General features: G+C 42.0%; 2 protein-coding genes across 3 annotated transcripts in view; one reads left to right on the top strand and one right to left on the bottom strand.

Moving 5' to 3' along the window:
- slc5a10 (solute carrier family 5 member 10) overlaps nt 1-21,590 on the top strand; it is a 186,176-nt gene that overhangs the window by 89,437 nt on the left and 75,149 nt on the right. Inside the window, exon 9 of the mRNA XM_063059316.1 lies at nt 1,119-1,254. Within this exon, the coding sequence (XP_062915386.1) occupies nt 1,119-1,254 (136 nt within the window). The remainder of the gene's footprint in view (nt 1-1,118; nt 1,255-21,590) is intronic.
- The window catches only part of LOC134352111 (protein FAM83G-like), a 55,322-nt gene that overhangs the window by 832 nt on the left and 32,900 nt on the right, over nt 1-21,590 (bottom strand). For both annotated transcript variants that reach the window (XM_063059313.1, XM_063059314.1), the window contains exons 3-4: nt 15,048-15,172; nt 10,104-11,646 (exon numbers count right to left, since the gene is read on the bottom strand). In XM_063059313.1, the coding sequence (XP_062915383.1) occupies nt 10,104-11,646; nt 15,048-15,172 (1,668 nt within the window). The remainder of the gene's footprint in view (nt 1-10,103; nt 11,647-15,047; nt 15,173-21,590) is intronic.

Here is a 21,590-nt window from a genome sequence, read left to right as displayed (position 1 = left end):
CTCTGAGAACTCCACAGATTCACCACTATCTGAGAGAAGTTGCTGCACAATTCCATCTCAAATGACTATCCCCCAATCTTGCAACCGTGCCCCCTTATTTGAGATTCCCCCACTGGTGGAAACATCTCGACATTTACCCTGTCATGCTCCTGTAGAGCAGAACTTCAATCTTAATCTAGAAACAAACACAAATTATATGGAGTAACCATGCTCCAATGTTAACCACTTATGTAGATTCTCTCTTTTTATTTATGTTGACCAAAGCATGGCATATCTCCCCCTTTTCAGAAAATAACCAATTACTAAATAAAACTATTTTACATCCTATTCCATGATGCATTTTCTGCATCCATAAACTGAAGTTCCAAGTAGTAAATTTATTATCAAAGTACATAAATGTCACCACATACTACCGAGATTTATTTTGTTGCGGGCATTCACAGTAGATACAAAGAAGCACAATAAAATCAAATGACCAATGTGCATATGAAGACAAATTGTGCAATTACAAAGACGAAATAATTAGTAAGTAAATAACTACTTAAATAGATAAATAAATATGTAATTATTTGATATTGAGAACATGAGTTGTAGAGCCTTTGAAACTGAGTCCATAGGTTGTGGAATAATTCCGTGTCGAAAATATTATAGCTGTAAATATGACACACACACAAACTGCTGATGCACATCGGATATAGGGATATTAGGAACAGATGGAGATAATTCAATGCCTGTTGTCGGTTATGGCTAGATCATGGCTGATTTTCTGTATCACAGGCTAATCTCCAGTCCTCTGTCTTATCCCTTGACTGCTTAATTAATAAATAGTTGAACTAATTTTTTTTTTCCTGTTCAGGTTCTGGTCAGGCATACTATGAAGTACAGGTTGACCTTCACTAATCCGGCACTATTGGGACCTGAGGAGTGCCGGATTACTGAAGGATCACATTAAGCATAATCAGTGCCGGATTATCGAAGGAACCGGATTACAGGTAGTCGGATTAGTACCACAGGTCTATCCTGATTTAATTCACCAGAGGGAGAGGCTTGAGGTATTTCCTTCTTTCTTTGTCCTGAGCTGGAAATAGATTGATGGAAAATCAATTTATATTTCTTAGGTGATTGTTCAACGGTCTCTATCAGCAAAGAACCTGAGCCACGCAAAGGGTGGCTCCATCCTAGCAAGTTATCTCAAGATGCTGCCGATGATATTCATAGTCATGCCTGGGATGATCAGCCGTGCCCTCTTCCCAGGTAATGCAATCCAAATAGTTGTCTTATGCAAGACAGGCCATATGAAATGGTTCCAAATAATAGATATCATTATAACTTCATAAATTTTATGCACAAATGGAAACTGTTCCAACTTTTACTGGGAGGTGATTACATTCGTCTTTAAAGCCCACAGTTTCATTGAACGTTATGACCTTTGCAATTGCTTTTCATTGTCAGAATGTGTGGGAAGGAAGACCAAATAGATTCACTGCCAGTTTGAACCACCTTCGTAATGAGGGTAACCTTAGAGGACCTCAAATACCCACAGAATCTTCAAAATCAAGGGTCATTCCTGTCACCCATGCGGAAGAATCTTTCGAGTCCAGATTTGTGCAATCGGCCACTTCCAAACACATTGCAACACAATTGACTAGAAAAGATTTCTTTATTTTAAAAACTAGATTTGTCACCCGTACACCAAAACCTACAGTGGAATGCGATGCTTGCAACAAGGACTGTGGGGGAGGCAGCCTGCAAGTGTTGTTGCACTCCAGTACGCCCACAACTCACTAACCCTGACCCTGACCGTACGTCGTTTTCGACGTGGGAGGAAAGTAGAGCACCCGGAGGAAACGCACACGGTCGTGGGGAGAACGTACAGACAGCGGTGGGAATTGAAGCCCTGTCAGGGGTCACTGGTGCTGTAAAGCAGTGCTCTGACTGCTATGCTACCATCCCACCCCAGATGTGGCGCTCTTACTCGAGGTCAAATAGCACAAAAGCGCAGTCTCAAAGGGCTAGGATTTAAACTGCGTGCATTTAGGGTGATTTGAAGGGAACTGGTAAGACAATATGGAGTGTTTTCGTGACAGGCTGGTTTTTATTAAAGAGATTAGGAAGTTATGTCCAAGAACATAATTTGGGTGTCGGGCGGTAATTCATTTTCCTAGAGAAACGGAGCTTTAGAACAGGATGCTCTGTGCATCGGATGCCTTTAATTGTGTTTCAAAAGGGCAACAATTATACCCGTGCCCAAGAAGAGCAGCGTGAGCTGCCTCAGTGACTATTGTCCAGTAGCACTCACATCAATGGCGATAAAATGCTTTGGGAGGTTGGTCATGGCTGGAATCAGCATCAGGACCTGGACCCACTGCAATCTATCTGGGCCTATCGCCACAATAGGTCTACTGCGGACGCAATCTCAATGGCTCTCCACACAGCCTTGGATCACCTGAACAATGCAAATATCTACAGTATGTCAGGATGCTGTTTATCGACTGTGGCCCAGCAATTAACACCATCATTCCTACAGTACTGATTGAAAAGCTACAGAATCTAGGCCTCTCTACCTCCCTCTGCAACTGAATCCTCAGCTTCCTAACTGGAAGACCATAATCTGTGCAAATTGGAAATAACATCTCCACCTCGCTGACAATAACCACTGGCACACCTCAGGATTGTGTGCTGAGCCCACTGCTCTACTCTCTCTACACCCATGGCTGTGTGGGGTGAGGCGCAGCTCAGATGTCAACGATAAGTTTGCTCATGATACACCCATTGATGGCAGAATTTCAGGTAGTGACAAAAGAGCGAACAGAGGCAAGATATACCAGTTAGTTGAGTGATGTCGCAGCAATGACCTTGCACTCAATGTCAACAAGACCAAAAAGTTGATTGTCGACTTCAGGAAGGGTAAGACGAGGGAACAGAAACCCATTCTCAGAGAGGGATCAGAAGTGGAAAGAGTGAGCAATTTCAAGTTTCTGGGTGTCAATATCTCTGAGGATCTAACCTGCTCTTAACATATTGATGCAGCTACAATGAAGGCAAGCTGCAGAATTCCTCATGTTTGTGCTAGTGACTATATGTTCATTCAGAGTTTGAGGAGGTTTGGTTTGTCAACTAAAACACTCAAAAACATCTACAAATATACCGTGGAGAGCATTCTAACCGGCTACTTCACCATCTGGTATGGCGGGTGGGGGGCTACTGCACAAGATCGAAGTAAGTTGCAGAAACGTGTAAAATTAGTCTGCTCCATCATTCTTATGAAGGAAGCGTCCATCATTAAGGATCCCCACCACCCAGGACGTGCCCTCTTCTCACTGTTACCATCGGGAAGGAGGTACTGAAGCCTGAAGGCACACACTCAGCGATTCAGGAACGGCTTCTTCCTCTCTGCCATGAACACTGCTTCAGGACTTTATTTTGCACTATTTATTCTAAATTAATTATTTAATAAACATATATATACACGTAACGTACCTCAGTTGTTTTTCCTCTAAGCAGCACACACAAAATGCTGGATGAACTCAGCAGGCCAGACAGTATCTATGGGGAAAAAGTACATTTTCCACAGATGCCTCCTGGCCTGCTGAGTTCCTCCACCATTTTGTCTGTGTTGCTCAGATTTCCAGCATCTGCAGATTTTCTCTTGTTTGTTTTACTTTTCTATATATTTATTTATCACGTATTTCATTGTATACTGCTGCCATAAAGTAAACAAATTTCACAACATATGCCAGTGATATTAAATTTGATTTTGATTCTGATTATATTCATCTTGTCCACCTGCTCTGAGTGCACCCAGTTATAGAGATGTGTCTGTATGTTCTGGGCAGAGTGGCACGGCATGGTAGTATAGCGGCTAGCATAACATTATTGCAATGCCAGCAACCTGGGTTCAAATATGTGGCTATCTGTAAGGCATTTGTACATTCTCCCCATGATTGTGTGGATTTCCTCTGGGTGCTCCAGCTTCCTCCCACATTCCAAAGACATATGGGTTTGTAGATTAATTAATCACATGGGTGTAATTGGTCAGCATGGGGCTCATTGGCCCTATTACCGTGCTGTATCTCCAAATCTAAATCTAGAACACTCTGGTCCAGACTGGGTCAGGATATGCTGAGCCATGCCAGCCTAGCTCAGTACCGTGGGCACAAGAGGCAGCTGGCATCTGGAACAACAATCGGCTGGAGAAACTCAGCAAGGTGAGCAGCCTCTGTGGTAGGGAAGAAATTACAGCCATTTTGGGTTGACTCCCTTGAACTTGCTTGTGCTTTCTGCAAGATAACGGTTGATGTGATTGTGACCCCTCTCTAAACTTTCCCAATCCATCTATCTATTGAAATGGTGCAGAGGAGATTTACCAGGATAATGCCTAGATTGGAGAGCATGTCTTATGAGAATAGGTTGAGTGAACTAGGACTTTTTCTCTTTGGAGTGAGGGAGGATGAGAGGGGACTTGTTAAGAGGTGCACAAGATAAGAGGAATAGATCGAGTAGATAGCTAGAGACTTTTTCTCAGGATGGAAATAGCTAATATGAGGGGGCATCATTTGAAGGTGATTGTAGGTGATGTCAGAAGGTGTTTTTTTTTTACACACAGAGTGGTGGTATAAGAAATGCCCTACTAGGGATGGTGGTACAGGCAAATACATTGGGGACATTTTAGATAGGTACACAAATAATAGAAAAATGGAGGACTATATAGGAGGGAACTGTTAGACCTAAGTAGTTTAAAAGGTCAGTACAACATCATGGGCTGGAATGGATTAGACAGATCTTGGAGTAGGCTGAAAGTTCAGCACAGTATTGTGAACTGAAGGCTCTGTCCTGTGCTGTAATATTCTGTTCTATGTTCTTTGTAAGTGACATTCTTGAGTTATAGGTTAGAAGAGTATTTTCAAGTGCCCTATCACCCCCTCCCCCCTATTCGAGAGCTTCTCCTGTGAGCTAAGCCCAAAGACTGCTCCATGCTACAAGCAGTGGGTGCCTGTAATCCAGGCGGAATGTTCCCAGCTACCCTGATAACATTTCAGCCCTTTCTGAAGGCAAGAACCACATTCCTCTCCCCGTTTGAAACTGTGTGGAGCTGGGAGAGATTTTCCTTGGCCATAGAACTTCCAGCAACAGTTAGAGAGGGGGAATTGGTTTATTATTGTCACGTGTACCAATGATTAAGAAAATTAGAAAGATATGGCATTAGAGGGGTGGCACATGACTGGTTAAGTAGTTATTTGGAAGACAGGTATCAGTATGTAGATATAAACAACTCGAATTCAAAACTTGTGGGGTTCCACAAGGTTCAGTGCTTGGTCCATTGCTGTTCATTTTGTATATAAACGATATATGTATGGTCTCTCAGACATTAAAATGTATGTTATTTGCTGATGACACAACTATATTTTGTAGTGGGGAACATCTGAAACAACTTTTGGATACAGTCGAGAAAGAATTAAAAATTATAAAGAAATGGTTTGATACTAACAAATTATCACTGAACCTAAGTAAAACTAAATTTATAATATTTGGAAACTGTGTACCAAACTCATATAGTAAACTTAGAATAAATGATATTGAAATTGATAAGGTATCTGAAACAAAATTTTTAGGAATGGTAGTAGATAATAAATTAAGCTGAATACCACATATAAATTATATCAAAGCAAAAATGTCAAAATCTATTGCAATACAGTACAAAGCGCAAGATTTCTTAAATCAGGAATCTTTGTATACATTATACTATTCACTTATAGTCCCATACATGACTTACTGTGTAGAGGTATGGGGAAATACATACAAAACAAATAAAAACTCAATTTTTCTACTCCAAAAGAAAGTCATACGAACTGTAAATAAGACAAGTTATTATGAGCCAACCAATCCACTATTTATTCAAGTAAACACTTTAAAATTCAGAGATTTCGTCCTTGAAAGTGAGTCCGTGGGTTTTGGAATCAGCTTAGAGTTGTGCTGAGTGAAGTTATCCATTCTGGTTCAGGAGCCTTATGGCTGTGGGGCAATAACTGTTCCAGTTCCTGGTGGTGTGGGACCTAAGGCTTCTATAACTCCTTCCTGATGGCAGCAGCCAGAAGAGAGCATGACCTGGGTGGTGGGGGTCCCTGATGTTTGATGCTGCTTTCCTGTAACAACACTTCATGTAGATTGTGCTCAAGGGTAGGGAGGGCTTTACCCATTATGGGGTGGGCCAGAGCCATTACTCCATGTAAATATGCTCAATGGTGTGGAGGGCTAGGCCGGTGTTGGACTGGGCTCCATCCACCGTTTTCCATTCCTGGGCAATGGTGTTTCCATACCAGGCTGTGATGCAACCAGTTAGGATACTCTTGTAAGTTAGGATCTCTTAATCAGTTAGAATGTGGGGGGGGGGGGGTGCTTAACTAATTCTTGGTTAAAAAATCTGACCGTGTAAGAATTGACAAATATTCAGTTTTATTGTTCACCCTTATAAAAATTGAACAAGATGTCCTGATAGTAGACGTTGAAGATAAAGGTGTAATCAGGGACCTATCACTATTTAAGTGGATAGTTTCAAGAGAAAAATATGTATTTGGCATTTGTATTACTGATCACCAGATACCAGACTGTATTTCTGACCATCAGCATTGCCAATTAATTTTTCATTCAATGGAGCTGCTATTTATATAATAAGATTAGCTCTGTGTTATCTAAACAGATAGCTGAATAAATAAGTACAGTACTCAATGACAGGCCCCAATAATTCCTTTGATTATTAAGAAAAGCCCACAAAATGGGCACCAGACAACCACTACAGCTTGGTCATCAGTTGGTTTGCGTTCTCCGTGGCAGACGGCATGTCAAGCTAGAAAGAATGCGTCTTCAGAGAACAGGCAACCATATTGAGAGTTGGATTACAGAGTATGTTTTATGAAGAAAGGTTGGGCTTTTCCTTCTAGAGTGAAGGAGGATTAGAGGTGATCTGATAAAGATGTACAAGATGATAAGACGCACAGATTGAGTGAACAGCCAGAGAGTTTTAAACGTGGAAATGTTGGCTCCATCTTGGACACCAGCCTCTGTAATGCCCAGGGAATAAGTTGAAGGTGATTGGAGGAAAGTATAGGGTAAGATGTCAGATATTTTACACACAGTGCGTGGAACCTACTTCCAGGGTGGTGGTAGTTGTCGAGTTCCTTCTTGCGCCTTGTTTGGTGCATTGGGTGGCACTCTTGCTGTTTCTTAAGCATTTGTTTTTTTTTAAAATGAAGACAAGTTTCTAGTTCGACACTCAACCCAGCACAGGTGGAATGCGTGCAAGGAGCCAGCCGGATTCGAAGCCGGGACCACTCTCTCGACGTCTGGTGCTGATGCCACTGCACCACCAGCCAGCTCGGTTGGTGGGAGAGGCAGATACACCATAGATGGCACATGGATGAGAAGGAAATCGGAGGGCTGTGTGGGAGGGAAGTGTTAGATTGATCTTAGAGTCAGTTCAAGGCTGGCACAGCATCATCGGCTGAAGGGTCTGTACTGTGAAGTTCTGTATTCAATGATAGGTTTCAACATCCAATGGTATTGCAGTTCATGATGGCTATGTTCTACTTTAATGACAAATCTGCTAATCTGGTAGCATCAGCAATGATTCCTGCCTTTACATCAGATGTTTACAAGTTCAAATCTCATGCCAGAGACAAATATTTCAGCAGAATGTTAGCAGATGAATTTAATCTTGATATTGGATGCTTGGGAGGTCTAGTAGGGGTAAGGCAGATACAGTAAATGGTTGTGCACTGAGGGAAATTCATGAATAGAGGGACTGGAGACTGGTTTGAGGAGATTTGGTCTGTCACCTAAAACACATGCAACACACATCAAAGTTGCTGGTGAACGCAGCAGGCCAGGCAGCATCTCTAGGAAGAGGTACAGTCGACGTTTCAGGCTGAGACCCTTCATCAGGGTCTAAAACACATGAATTCTTCTACAGACGTACTGTGGAGAGCATTCTGACAGGCTGCATCACTGTCCCGTGTGGGGGGACGGAGCTACTGCACAGGATTAAAAGCTACAGAAAGTCGTAAAATTAGTCAGCTCCACCTTGGATACCAGCCTCTGTAGTATCCAAGACATCTTCAAGGAGCGGTGCCTCAAAAAGGTGGCGTCCATTATTAAGGACACCCATCACCCAGGCCATGCCCTCTTCTCATTGTTATCGTCAGGAAGGAGGTACAGAAGCCTGAAGGCACACACTCAGCGATTCAGGAACAGCTCCTTCCCCTCTGCCATCTAATTTCTGAATGGACATTGAAACCATGAACACTACCTCATTTCTTTTTTTAAATGTTATTTCTTTTTTGCTCTTCTTTTAATTACTTAATATACATAGTTACTGCAATTGATTTACTTATTTTTTTCTATATTACTGTATCATGTATTGCACTGTACTGCGGCTACTAAGTTTACAAATTTCATAACATATGCTGGTGATACTAAACCAGATTCTGATTCTGATTCTAGTTCACTGAAGGTGGCTGTGCAGGTAGAAAAACGTATATGGTATGCTTGCCTCCGTAGGTTCAGGTACAGAATATAACAAAATGGGATATTATATTGCAATTTAGCAAAACACTGTTTGGGCTGCACTTGCAGTATCGTGTGCAGTTTTGAACACCACACCATAGAAAGGCTATGGACATGCTGGGGATAATGCAGAACAGATTCACAGTCTTGGATTGGAGGACTTTAATTACGGAAATAGAGTAGATAGGATGAATTGTAAAATGGTGGATGGAATTTAATGCAGGTATGTGCGAGGTGTTATACTTTGGGAGGGCCAACCAGGGTAGGACTTACAGGTAAACAGTAGGGCACTACGGAGTATGGTATAACAGAGGGCTTTGGGAATACAGATCCACAATTCCTTGAAAGTGGCATAACAGGTAGATACAGCCATCAAGAAAGCTTTTGGCGCGTTGGCCTTCAAAGATATATCAGTACGATTGAAAGAGAAAGTTTACAAAGATGTTGCCGGGACTTGAGGGACTGAGTATAATGAGGAAAAGGCTGGAGAGTTTACAACTCTGGAGCATAGGAGAATGAAGGGAGACTTGATTGAAGTATACAAAGTTATGAGGGGTATAGATATGGCCCTGGTGTGGGGTAATGGGACTAGGCAAAACAACAGTAGATGGGCTGAAGGTCCTGCTTCTATATTGTAATGCTTTATGACTTTATATATAAACTTGAGCAGCTTCTTTTTACCCGAAGGGTGATACTTATATGGAAGGAGCTGCCAGAAGTAGTAGTTGAGACAGGTACAATGGGTGCTATATTATTAGGTACACATGCTCATTAATGCAAATATCTAATCAGCCAATCATGTGGCAGCAACACTAAGCATGAAAGCATGCAGCCGTGGTCAAGAAGCTTAGTTGTCATTCAGAGCAAACATCAGAAAGGGGAAGGAAAACGTGATCTAAGTGACTTTGACAGTGAAATGATTGCTGATGCCAGATAGGATAGGTTGAGTATCTCAAAACTGATGGTCTCCTGGAATTTTTACACACAACAGTGTCTAGAGTTTACACAGAATGGTGTAAAAAAAAAACCATCCAGCGAGTAGCAGTTCTGTGGGCGAAAACGCCTTGTTAATGAGGGAGGTCCGAGGAGAATAGCCAGACTGGTTCAAGCTGACAGGAAGGTGACGGTAACCCAACTATCCATGTCTTACAACAGTGGTGTGCAGAAGAGTATCTCTGAATGCACAACATGTCGAATCTGGAAGTGGATGGCTACAGCAGCAGAAGATAAGGAACATGGTGAACCTAGGAACGTTTATGCAGAGGCAACCTGGAACTCACTTCCCATGGGACTGAGCATCCCTGGGACAAGTCTAGTTTGATTATCAGAATGTTTTAGTGTCACTACGGCTCTGTCAGGAAGGAAACTTTTGGAAAAAGGTTCTGAATTTCAATTAGTTGCCGATTCTGAGATAATTAAAGTGCAGGTTGAAACTCTAGTCCAGTATTCTATTGCTTTGGAAAACCATCATGGCACTTAGACACCTGCACTTTTATGATGTGGTAATACAAGCTAAAGTTACTGTAAAAAGAGAAGAGTTTTACCTGCAATCTGTCTTGATAATTTATTTCCAGTGTGAGTTTAAATTTATTTAGCGCCTTCTCCCTCAACATTGTTTGCTCATTGAAGAAAGCTTCCACTGTTTTTGGTGTTGATTTTGTACAGTTCCTTAAATCATTCATCGAGTTGGGTACTTCCCCGAACTTACTCAGGGGCCTCTCAGTGTAACCATGGCTGATAAAGTTATTCTCTTTCCTGACTGCCACTTCGTTATGGGCCTGGTATATCATCGGGTCTGTTGTCCGTCTTTTAAACAGGGCACTGGTGCAGTCGAAGAAGTCATCAGAATCAGAGGAAGCAATGGATTGCTCAGGAGGGGAGCTGCTGTCTGTATTCCAGTCGGGAGTGTAATTTGTTGAAGGGTTTGATTGACAGTCATCTTCTAGATTGATTAAGTCATACTCCACTGGGAGAGCATTCTGATCTGCGTCAGCTTTATTACTCCTACTAACATCCTCACTTTCACCTGCATCACACATAGGTACCACTTCTTCATCGCTTTCCTCTCTGTCTAGGCCGTCCAAGACACCATCTACTTGTTTCTTGCCATCTAGCTTATCTGCCGATGCATGTGAATCCACCTGCACAGCTTCACTGTCTATTATTCCATTCTCTTCTTCCTCTTCTTCTTCCCCTACTTCTTCCTCTTCCCCTTCCCCTTCCTCCACCTGCTCCTCTCCCTCTTCCTCCTCCTCCTCTCCCTCTCCTCCCTCCTCTTCTTCTTCTTCACGATAGGTTGAGTTTCTCTGAAGAACTTCTATCAGTTTTACTTCCTCTTGGTCCACATCTGCTTCCAGCTCCTCCATAACCTTTGGAGCTGTGACTGCATTCGCCGATATTACATCTAATCCTGATTCACTTTGGGAGTCCTGGTCACCTCTCCGTGCCTGAGAGTGATTTTGAACTAAGCTTTCTTTCAACATTGGAGCTTCTGCCTGGGTCCGACTGGGGTTTTCACAAGCTGGCTTCTTTTGCCTTATTGCTTCTTTAAAGACACCCTCTTTGGCGGTGCGTATTTTTGTAGAAGTTTGTTGACAAGGCTTGCGTTGCACCTCCTTCACGTTCTGCTGTTGCTGTTCTGCTTGAGGGACTTCCACATAAGTGGGCAGATAGAGAAACATGTTTATTTTGGGCAGGTTCACTAGAGCTGGATGAGATATCTGCTCTTCTATGAAGGCTTCTGCTGGCTTCGGTGCTTTGGCCGGCCCATCTGATTGCTTCTGGCCAGCCTCTTTTAAGTTGGCCTTCTTCTCTGAGGACTGAGAACCCGTGTTGTTGACCCGCACCAGCGCGTATTTAGGATTGATGAGTTTCTTGGCTATAGCAGCAGTTTGCTCTGCTGTGAGGGCGACCGCTTGTGGAAGTGGCTCAGGGGGATCCTCCTCTGGAGCGAGGTCCAGTTGGCGCAGGTTGACTGGCTTGGAAAAGTGCAGTAGTTCTCTGAATTGGTTATCAAATATTTCCACGGCCTGGCCCGAAAGAACCGTGATGATGTTGCGATCAAGTCTAGATGCAGTCCAGGTGAAACTGAAAGGGATAAAACGAAAATTTATGGACGTACAGGAACTCTGTAAGCAACGTTAGCATTCATTTCAAGAGGACTAGAATATAAAAGCAAGGGTATAATGTTGAGACTTTATAGAGCATTGGTCAGATTATATTTGGAGCACTGAGAGCTGTTTTGGGCCCCATATCTAAGAAAGGAAGTGCCGATATTGGAGAAGGTTCATGAGAATGGATCCAGGAACGAGAGGGTTAATGTATGATGAGCATTTGATGGCTCTGGGCCTCTAGAGCTTAGAAAAATGGGGGAAGGCGGGTGTGAGAACGTCATTGAAACTTATCAAATATTGAAAGGTATAGAAAGAGTGGATGTGGAGAGGATGTTTTCAATAGTGGGGAAATCTGGGACCAGAGGGCACAGCCTTAGAATAGAAGGACATCCATTTAAAACAGAGATAAGGAGGAGTTTCTTTAGCCAGAGGGTAGTGAATCTGTGGAGTTCATCGCACAAAGGAAGTTGGTTGTGAAGGCCACGTCACTGGGTATATTTTAAAGTGGAGTTGATAGGTTCTTGATTAGTCAGGGCATCGAAGATGACGGGCAGAAACAGGACAGTGGGGTTGAGAAGGATAATAAATCAGCCGAATGGCCTAGATTTGCTCCTATGTCTTATGGTCGCTCTTGCTCACCCATGTTGCAAGTATATAAAGTTTTGTTCCTGCTACTATATTCAGATGCACAGTCGAGAGCATCCTAACATGCTGTATCACCGCATGGTAAGGAAACTGCACTGCGATGGACAGAAAGGCTCTACAGTGGGTGGTCAGAACTGCCCCATGCATCACTGGCACCAACAGCCTTCATAGACATACCTATATTCAGAGAAGTGCCAGAAAAAGTCCAGCAATATCATGAAGGATCTCACCCACCCTGCTCATGCACTGTCTGTCTCACTCCCATCAGAGAGGAGGCTATGTAGCATCCATGCCAGGACCACCAGACTTGAAAACAGTTACTTTCTCCAAACTGTAAGGCTGATCAACACCTCCATCCACTAACTCACCCCTCCACACCCCCAAACATCACTACTTTATCAGAATTACCATATGTACAGACACTTCTGTACTGAGCATCACTTTACACACACACACACACATATATATATAAAATCTATGTGTATGTTATCTTATGTATCTATATTTATAGTTTTATCAATATTGTGTTTTTTGTGCTGCATTGGATCCACAGTAACAATTATTTTGTTCTCATGTATACTTGTATTCTGGAAAAGAAATTAAAGAATCTAGAATCTTGAATTTATTTACTTATTTATTAAGATACTGCGCTTTCCTGCCTTTCAAGCCATGCCGCCAAGCAATCCCCTGATTTAATCCTAGCCTAATCACAAGACATTTTGCAACGGTCTACTAACCTCCCAACTGGTATGTCCCTGGACTGTGGGAAGAAACCAGATCACCCGGGGGGGGGGGGGGGGTCACGGGGAGAACAGACAAACTCCTTACAGGCAGCTGTAGAAATCACTCATCCGGTCACCATACAGGCTCAACACCTACTCCAGCATTCCCCTGGCTGTGGTTTTTATACAGAGCACTGCATACAAAGAATTTGCCTGTACTTCTTGTTGCCTCAGTAAAGCAGCAAGCATAATCAAAGACCCCACCCACCACGGTCATTCTCTCTTCTCCCCTGAGGCAGAAGATACAAAAGCTTGAAAGCATGTACCACCGGGCTCAAGGACAGCTTCTATCGCATTGTTACTACTGAATGGACCTCTTGCATGATTAGATGGCATCTTAGCCTCACAATCTACCTCATTATGCTCTTGCACATCATCATTTACTTACACTTAACTATTTTGGTAGAAACTTAGAAACATAGAAATCTACAGCATATTACAGGCCCTTTGACCCACAATGCTGTGCCAACCATGTAACCTACTCGAGCAGCTGCCTAGAATTTCCCTACCACATAGCCCTCTATTTTTCCAAGCGGTAGCTCTTACACTTTGTTCTGCATTGTTATTGTTTCCAGCTCAGTGCACAGTGCAATGATTTGATCTGTATAATCAGTGTGTGAGACAAGTTCAGTGTAACTTGGTACATGTGTTCAAAGTTAATAGTATGTATATGTTACCATATACTACCTGGGGATTCATTTTGTTCTGCAATCATTTACTGAAAAGTAAAAGATATATAATTGTTATTTGTATTTTTTCCTGAATTCTAAGACTAGCAAACAACCAATGTGGAAAAGAAGATAAATCGTATAAATAGTAAAAAAAAAGAAAATAAATAATGCTGAGAACATGAGTTGTAGAGTCCTTGAAAGTGAGTCTAAAGGTTGTGGAGTCATGTGACAGTAATAAACCAATACATTACCAAGACTGATCTGGCAAAGTTTGCATTTTGCTGTTTGATTGTTTGTGGTTTTTGTATTGCTATATTTATGCTCTATTCTTGGTTGGTGCGGCTGTAACGAAACCCAATTTCCCTCGGGATCAATAAAGTATATCTATCTATCTGTCTTCTTGGACAGGACTCAGAATGGACAACAGCAAATGAAACCCCTCCCCCTTCTAACAAGGAAGCAAAAGAGTAAAATAATTTACTCTTACCCATCTTGCACCATTGTTACAGAGACTAGTACCTGCCTTTTTTTATTTTTAATCTTCAGGCCACAGCATTTGCACCAGATGCAAACTTAGTGTATAACTGGGTATAATGGAGATAACAGGTAATGGTGTGAAAAAGCCCAAAACTAGTGCCCAACAGTCTCTGAAAATCATTAATAAATCCAACCTGGAATTCAGCAGAAACATTTCCCCGGGGAACGGTGAAGTATTGGACTCACTATCACAAGGAATAGTTTAAATGGGAGAATGGCCACCACCCAGCACGTGCTCCCTTCTCACTCCTGCCACCAGGTTGAAGGTACAGGAGCCTCAGGGCTTACAGCTCCAGGTTCAGAAACAGTTATTACCCCCGACCTATAAGGCTCTTGAACCAAAGGGGATAACTTCACTCAACTTCTCTTGCCCCATCACTGAAACATTCCCATGATCTAGGGACTCAATTTCAAGGATTCCTCATCTCATGTTCTTGATATTTGTTGCTTTTTAATTTATTATTATTATTTCCTTTCGTACTTGCACATTTTGTTGTCTTCTGCATACTGCAAGCCCAGTTGGTGTGCTCCTTCAATGATCTTGCTAGTTATTATTCTATTAGGGATTTATTGAGAATGTTCCCAAAAAATGAATCTCCAGGTCATATATGGTGACATATATGTCCTTGATAATAAATTTAGTTTGACCTTCGGTTCATTTATGATAAAAGTCAGATAAACGTGCAAGGGGTGTGAAAAAGCGATGGTTCAAAATCTACATTGAAAGTCTTTTAGATTACCTATATGATCCAGACGCTGCCTTGTCCCCATCGATCAGTAGAAATTTCTGCATCTGTCTTCCGACGATCGTTTTAGCTGAGCGTGTGGTGAACTCATTTCCATTAATAGTAAAGACTCGAAGATTCTGCAGAAGCAACAAAATACCAATTTTTAATAGAAGGCTTAAATGCAATTCAGTGGTACATTATGAGAAGAGATTCCATTTTCTTCCTGTGGTATTTCACTTGCACGATAGGGATCAACTTTATTGGCCATATATACTCAGTGGTCATTTACTGGGTACACCTGCTCATTAGTACAAACATCTAATCAGCCAATCATGTGGCAGCAACTCAATACAGAAATGCACGCGGACATTGTCAACAGGTGCAATTGTTGTTTAGACTAAACATTAGAATAGAGAAGAAATGTGATCTAAGTGACTACGGCCATGGAATGGTGGATGATGCCAGATGGGGTGGTCTGAGTAACATGGAAACTGCTGATCTCCTAGGTTTTTCACACACAACAGTCTCTGTAGTTTATGGAGAATAGTGTGGGAAAAAAATTTAAAAATCCAGTGAGCAGCAGTCCTGTGGGAGAAAATGCTTGTTAATAAGAGAGGTCAGAGGAGAATGGCCAGACTGATTAAGCTGATAGGAAGGTGACAGTAACTCAAATAACTACATGCTACAACAGTGGTGTGCTGAAGAGCATCTCTGAACGTATGGCACCTCAAACCTTGAAGTGGGCAGGCCACAGCAGAAGACCATGAACATACAGTCAGTGACCACTTTATTAGGTGTAGGAGGTAGCTAATAAAATGGGCACTGGGTATACATTTACATGTATTAGGAAAGTGCAGTGGTGTGTTGGTCAGGGTGTGACATGCAACGAAAACAACACTGAACAATTATAAAGAAAAAAGAATTCTATAAAAAAAAATTAGAGGTTATAGTACAGATATGGAATAAAATGTGCATAAATACCAGCATTTTAAAATGTAGTTTAAAATGTTTATGGTGCAGTTTTGGGGGTAGTAGATAGAGGGGGGGGGGGTGTGATGGGCTAACTAGAACAGTTGATCAAATTAACTGCCTGGAAAAAGCACTTAAGAGTACATGATTTTTTTGTTTTGTTTTAATAGCCCTATAGTATTTTTCAGAAGGGAGTTTTTAGAAAAGGCAGTTTGCAGGGTGGGTGCCCGCAATGATTTTACTGCCTGCCTCTTTGTCCTGGGCACAAACAAGTTGTGCAGAAAGGACAAATAGAATACAAAGAGTAGACTATATTCTAGGAAAGAAACATTAACTGTCCATTTCCCCCTATAGATGCTGCCTGACTTGGCCACACATTTCAATTCAACTTCCCAATTTAGGCAAGTCAGTTCATGGCCTCCTCTACCATCACACTCAGCTCCAAGGAGCAACACCTCACATTCCGTCTGGGTAGCCTCCAACCTGATGGCACAACCATTGACTTCTTGAACTTCTGATGATTCCCCCCACTTTCTCCCTTATTCCGTTCTCCATTCTGGATTCTGGTTTTCCTCTCACACTTTCTCTTCTCCACACCTGCCCATCATCTCCCTCTGGTGTCCCTCCTCCTTCCCTTTCTTCCACAGTCGACTGTTCTCTCCTATCAGATTCCTCCTTCCTCAGCCCTTTACCTGTTCCATCTATCGCACCCAACTTCACCTTCACCTGGCCTCACTGATCACCTGCCGGCTTGTACTCCTTCTCCCTCCCCCAGCTACTCACTGTGGCTCCTTCCCCCTTTGTCTTGAGTCCTGATGAAGGTTCTCGGTCTAAAATGTCGGCTGTTTATTCCTCTCCCTAGATGCTGCCTGACCTGCTGAGTTTCTCCGGCATTTTGTACGTGTTATGTAAGATTTCCAGTTTGTGGAGAATATCTTGTTTTTTTGATTTGCTCCTGCAGCATCTTGTGTATTGTTCCTAAACTGAGGTGATTTCTCTTGGGTTTCTTATTCAAGTTCTTAATCACTATTTAATGGTGAGAAGCCCCACATGGTGTTCAGGCTCATAAACTAAGCCTCTAGACTAGCAATTATTAATAAGGGCTGCTTACAAGCAGGAAATAAAATTTATTTTGGAACTGGAGACTTAGTTTCCTCAGTGATATGTTTGGCATAGAACTGATCTTTTATCATCCCTAGTAAATACCAAGTGAAATTTTGTCCAGCAGAAGAACAGGGCTCATTTCCAGTCAGTTCCAGGAGGCAACAACACCCCCAGCTTCTTCTACATCAAAGATTAGAGTTGAAAGCTTGCTGTTTTGGGAGGACCTCACTCACGGTGCAATGCTGATGAATTACCTGTCCGCAGAACCTCTCAGAGCTTGTTCCCAGTGACATTAAATGGTCATTACAGAATAATGAAGGATGTGAATTGGTAATGAAGCCAATTAGCACAGCTTTGCAAATGTGCTATTTACTTTAAGAACTTTTCCACACCGACCATTAAACCAAAAGTCTCAAGGGCAAATTAATGCAGCCGACCTACTTTGCAATGCCTTATCAGAACTGACATAGTGCACCATCAGAAATCGACTCGCAGAGTTGGTCAAAAGCTCACCTGCAGATAATGATGAATGCAGCTCACTTCCATGAAGAGAAATTAATTTATTACAACACAACAGTGTCTTTAAGTGAAGTAGTTCCACTCTGTTTGATGCTTATTTGTTTCTTTACCTCTAGTTCGCCTGAGCTATTTTGTTGAGTGTCCCCCATATTTTGTGGGGGTAATTTAGCAGAATGCCTGCTCCATAACCACATCCCATTCAAACTAGCACCAAATGTTTAACAATCCACATAATTACAGACAAGCTGCTCCTAGTGGCATTAAGATATTTACCTTGACACCACACAGCAGAGTAACATACAGAACCACAAGCCACCATTTAAAATGGCCAGCTGGTAAAGTCCTGAGACTCTAGAGATTCTGCAGATGCTGGAAATTGATGAGAAAATTGCATCACCTCAGCACAAACACAAGAGGTTCTGGAAATGCTGGAGACCTTCAGAATCAGAGTATCTCTGACATACACTCAGTCGGCTCTTACTAGGTACACCTGCTCATTCATGTAAATAAATAATCAGCCAATCACGCGGCAGCACTCAATTCATAAAAAACTTGTAGACATGGTCAAGAGGTTCAGATGTTGTTCAGGCCAAATATCAGAATGGGGAAGAGATATGGTCTAAGTGACTTTGACCTTGGAGTACTTGTGGTGCCAAACAGGGTGGTTTGAGCATCTCAGAAGCTGCTCATCACACACAACAGTCTCTAGAGTTTACAGAGAACGGTGCGAAAAGAAAAAAGCATCCAGTGAGCAAAAATGCTTTGTCAACGACAGAGGCCAGAGGAGAATAACCAGACTGGTTCACGCTGACCAGGAAGTTGACAGTAACTCAGATAACTACATGTTACAACAGTAGTGTGTAGAAGAGTATCTCTGAATACATAACACGTTGAATCGAGAAGTAGATGGGTTTTAGCAGCAGAAGTGGCTACTGAGTGTATGTCATGAAGTTTTTTGTTTTGTGGCATAAGTACAATGTATTAGATAAAATATACTATAAATTACAACCACATATAGTGCAAAAAGAGAGCAAAAATAATGAGGTATTTTTCATGGATTCATGGACCATTCAGAAATCTGACAGTGGAGGGGAAGAACCTGTTCCTAAAAGGTTCTGCGTCTGTCTTCAGGCTTTTGTACCTCCTCCCTGATGGCAGTAACAAAAAGTGGGCATGCCCTGGCTGGAGGACGTTCTTCATGACAGATGCCGCCTTTATGAGGCATCACCTCCTGAAGATGTCCTCAATATTGGGAAGGCCAGTGCCCATGATGGATCTTGAGCAACCCACACAAAATGCTGGAGGAACTCAGCAGGTCAGACCAACATCTATGGAGAGAAATGAAAAGACGGCATTTTGGACTGATGGAAGTTCTCAGCTGAAACGTTGACTTTTTATTTCTCTCCACAGATGCTGCCTGACCTGCTGAGTCCCTACAGCATTATGTGTGGGTTGTTAACAGAAACATGATTATTTCTGAGATGTTGGAAATCAAAAACAACACATACAAAATACTGGAGGAACTCAACAGGTCAGGCAGCATCTATGGAAATAGATAAACAGTTGACATTTCGGACCAAGACCATTCTTGGTCCTGAAGGAGGGTCTCGGCCTGAAATGTTGACTATTCTTTCATTTCATACTCAATCTAACCCTCACTCCTACATAGCCTTACATTTTTCTACCATACAAATACATATTTGCCTTTCAACTAATTATTGTTGGAGAGGCAATTTTTAATATTAGCCCCAGAGGAAATTTGAATAACTAGCTTATACCAGATCTGGTATATTTAGTGCTACAAACCAAGGTTGAGTTGTTCTCCTTTCACGCTTCTTTGCCAATGAAACCATATATTATACACACTTTGCAATAAAGTATTTGATTCAAAAATTAATATCTCTACAGTGATCATGCTATTGGCATGGTGTGGGATACCAGTTGCTTTCTTGACTGTTTAAGTTTGGATCTTAGCCCAGACTTTGGAAGAAGGGGATTGTTTTCCAGTGATGAAGTTATGAGATAGAGCATTATGGTGGGAATCTCCCAGAAAGATTTCAAACAGGGAGAGCTCACTGGGTAATGGATTAGTTCCCCTCACCCATTCGTCACCGGTTGGACTTTTTCTCCAGAGTCACAAAAGAATTTATAGAAAGACTCGAGCAAATTCCTACAGGTGTACCATGGAGAGCATTCTAACTGGTTGCATCACTGTCTGGTATGGACGAGCCACTGCACAGGATCAGAATGATCTGCAAACTCAGCCAGCTTCATCACAGATACTAGCCTCCCCACCCTTGAGGGCATTTTCAAAAGGCAAAACTTCAAAACTCCATTATTAAAGACCCCCACCATTGGGTAATGGATTTATTACCCAATATGGAATTTGGATTGAGAGAAGATCTTGAAATCTCTCCGACATATCTTTATGCAGCTTATCCAGGCGGGCAGAGTATACTCGAAGATCATCATCTGGTATTCTTTCTTTCTCTTCCAACTCAGAGGGGCTCAGAAATTGGAAATGGTTGTGACGGCCAATGTTGCACGTAAATAGGGTTAACTTGCCAAATATGGAGATAGCTGACGACTTTGATAAATTTCATGTCATTTCCTTGCTATCGAAGAGTGACGTAATTAAATTTTCTGAGTAATTCTGACAAATAAGCAATGTCATGTCTAATATTCTTGAGTTTATGAATGAAACATTCAAGTCCTCAAAGAATTTTATCATTTTCAAAAAGAGCATAAAAGAGTCTCAGGTAGTTTCCTTTTGAGAACCACCTGACTTTTGTCTACAAACGCAAGTCTTCAAATTCTTCATCATTCTCAATATAAGGCTCTTGAAATAGTCAGGATGTGGGAGCATGGGACTTAATTTTATTTACTGCTGTGACAACAGTATTTAATGATCTGTGCAGCCGATCACTGAGGCTTTTGCAACCAGATGTTTTTTATTTATACAAGAATACAGCGCAGAATGGGCCCTTCTGGCCCACAGAGCCGTGTCATACACATGTTGTCTGTGAATGGTAAATATGCCAGACTTTATTTTTTTCCAAAAAGCTAATAACCCCACGGGGGCATCCTGTCATTGACAGAGCCCCATCTGTTGCACAAGCAAGAACGTGGGTGAGCAAAGTGTCTTTCTCTTCAAAAAATTGCTCAACTTAAAATATTGACTCCCCCTTTATATCCGTTTCTAGTTCCCATGCGAATAACAACTCTTGAACTATGCTTTTATCTTCTATGAAGTGAACAGAAGCAAGAAGCAGAGACTTGTTGCCTGCCAAAGTAGATTCACTCAACTGCAGAGCAAATTCTGTTGTCCCAAGTCTGCTGCTCAATGAGTCTTCCACACTTTCAGACATTTCATCTATTCATCTTTGAACAGAGCTGCCGCTGACCAGAATGGCTTTGTTTGGTCTGGAGACTTAATGCAAAACCATACTCAGAACCTCCCTTACTGCTGGCAGAATCAGTTCTTCTCCAATTGGATGGGGCTTTCCAGATTTAGCAATGAGTAATGAAACGTTGTATGAAGTGCACAAACCATCACTGGCTGTTGAAAAATGCTGGCAAACATGCTTTGAGGTGTTTTCAGTTTCTGAAAGTTTCCTTGAAGTAACTGAAAATAAGTCAAGTTCTTGTTTGCTTTATCGGAGTGTCTTCAAATTCTCAAGGCTAACCTATGAGGATCATTCGATGGCTCTGCCCTCTACTTGCTGGAGTTTAGGAGAATGAGGGAGGATCCCGTCAAAACCTACTGAATATTTAAAGACCTAGATAGATTGGATGTGGAGAGGATGTTTCCAATGGTGGGAGAATCTAGGACAAGAGGGCACAGCCTCAGTAAACAAGGACGTCACTTTAGAAAAGAGATGAGGAAGAACTTCTTTGGCCAGAGTGTGGTGAATCTGTTGAACTCCTTAGCACAGGCAACCACAGAGGCCAAGTCATGGAGCA

This window comes from Mobula hypostoma, chromosome 9 (assembly GCF_963921235.1).
Source record: "Mobula hypostoma chromosome 9, sMobHyp1.1, whole genome shotgun sequence".
Classification (NCBI taxonomy): domain Eukaryota; kingdom Metazoa; phylum Chordata; class Chondrichthyes; order Myliobatiformes; family Myliobatidae; genus Mobula; species Mobula hypostoma.
The sequence above is the reverse complement of the archived record's forward strand: the minus strand, read 5'-3'. Positions and strand labels throughout refer to the sequence as shown.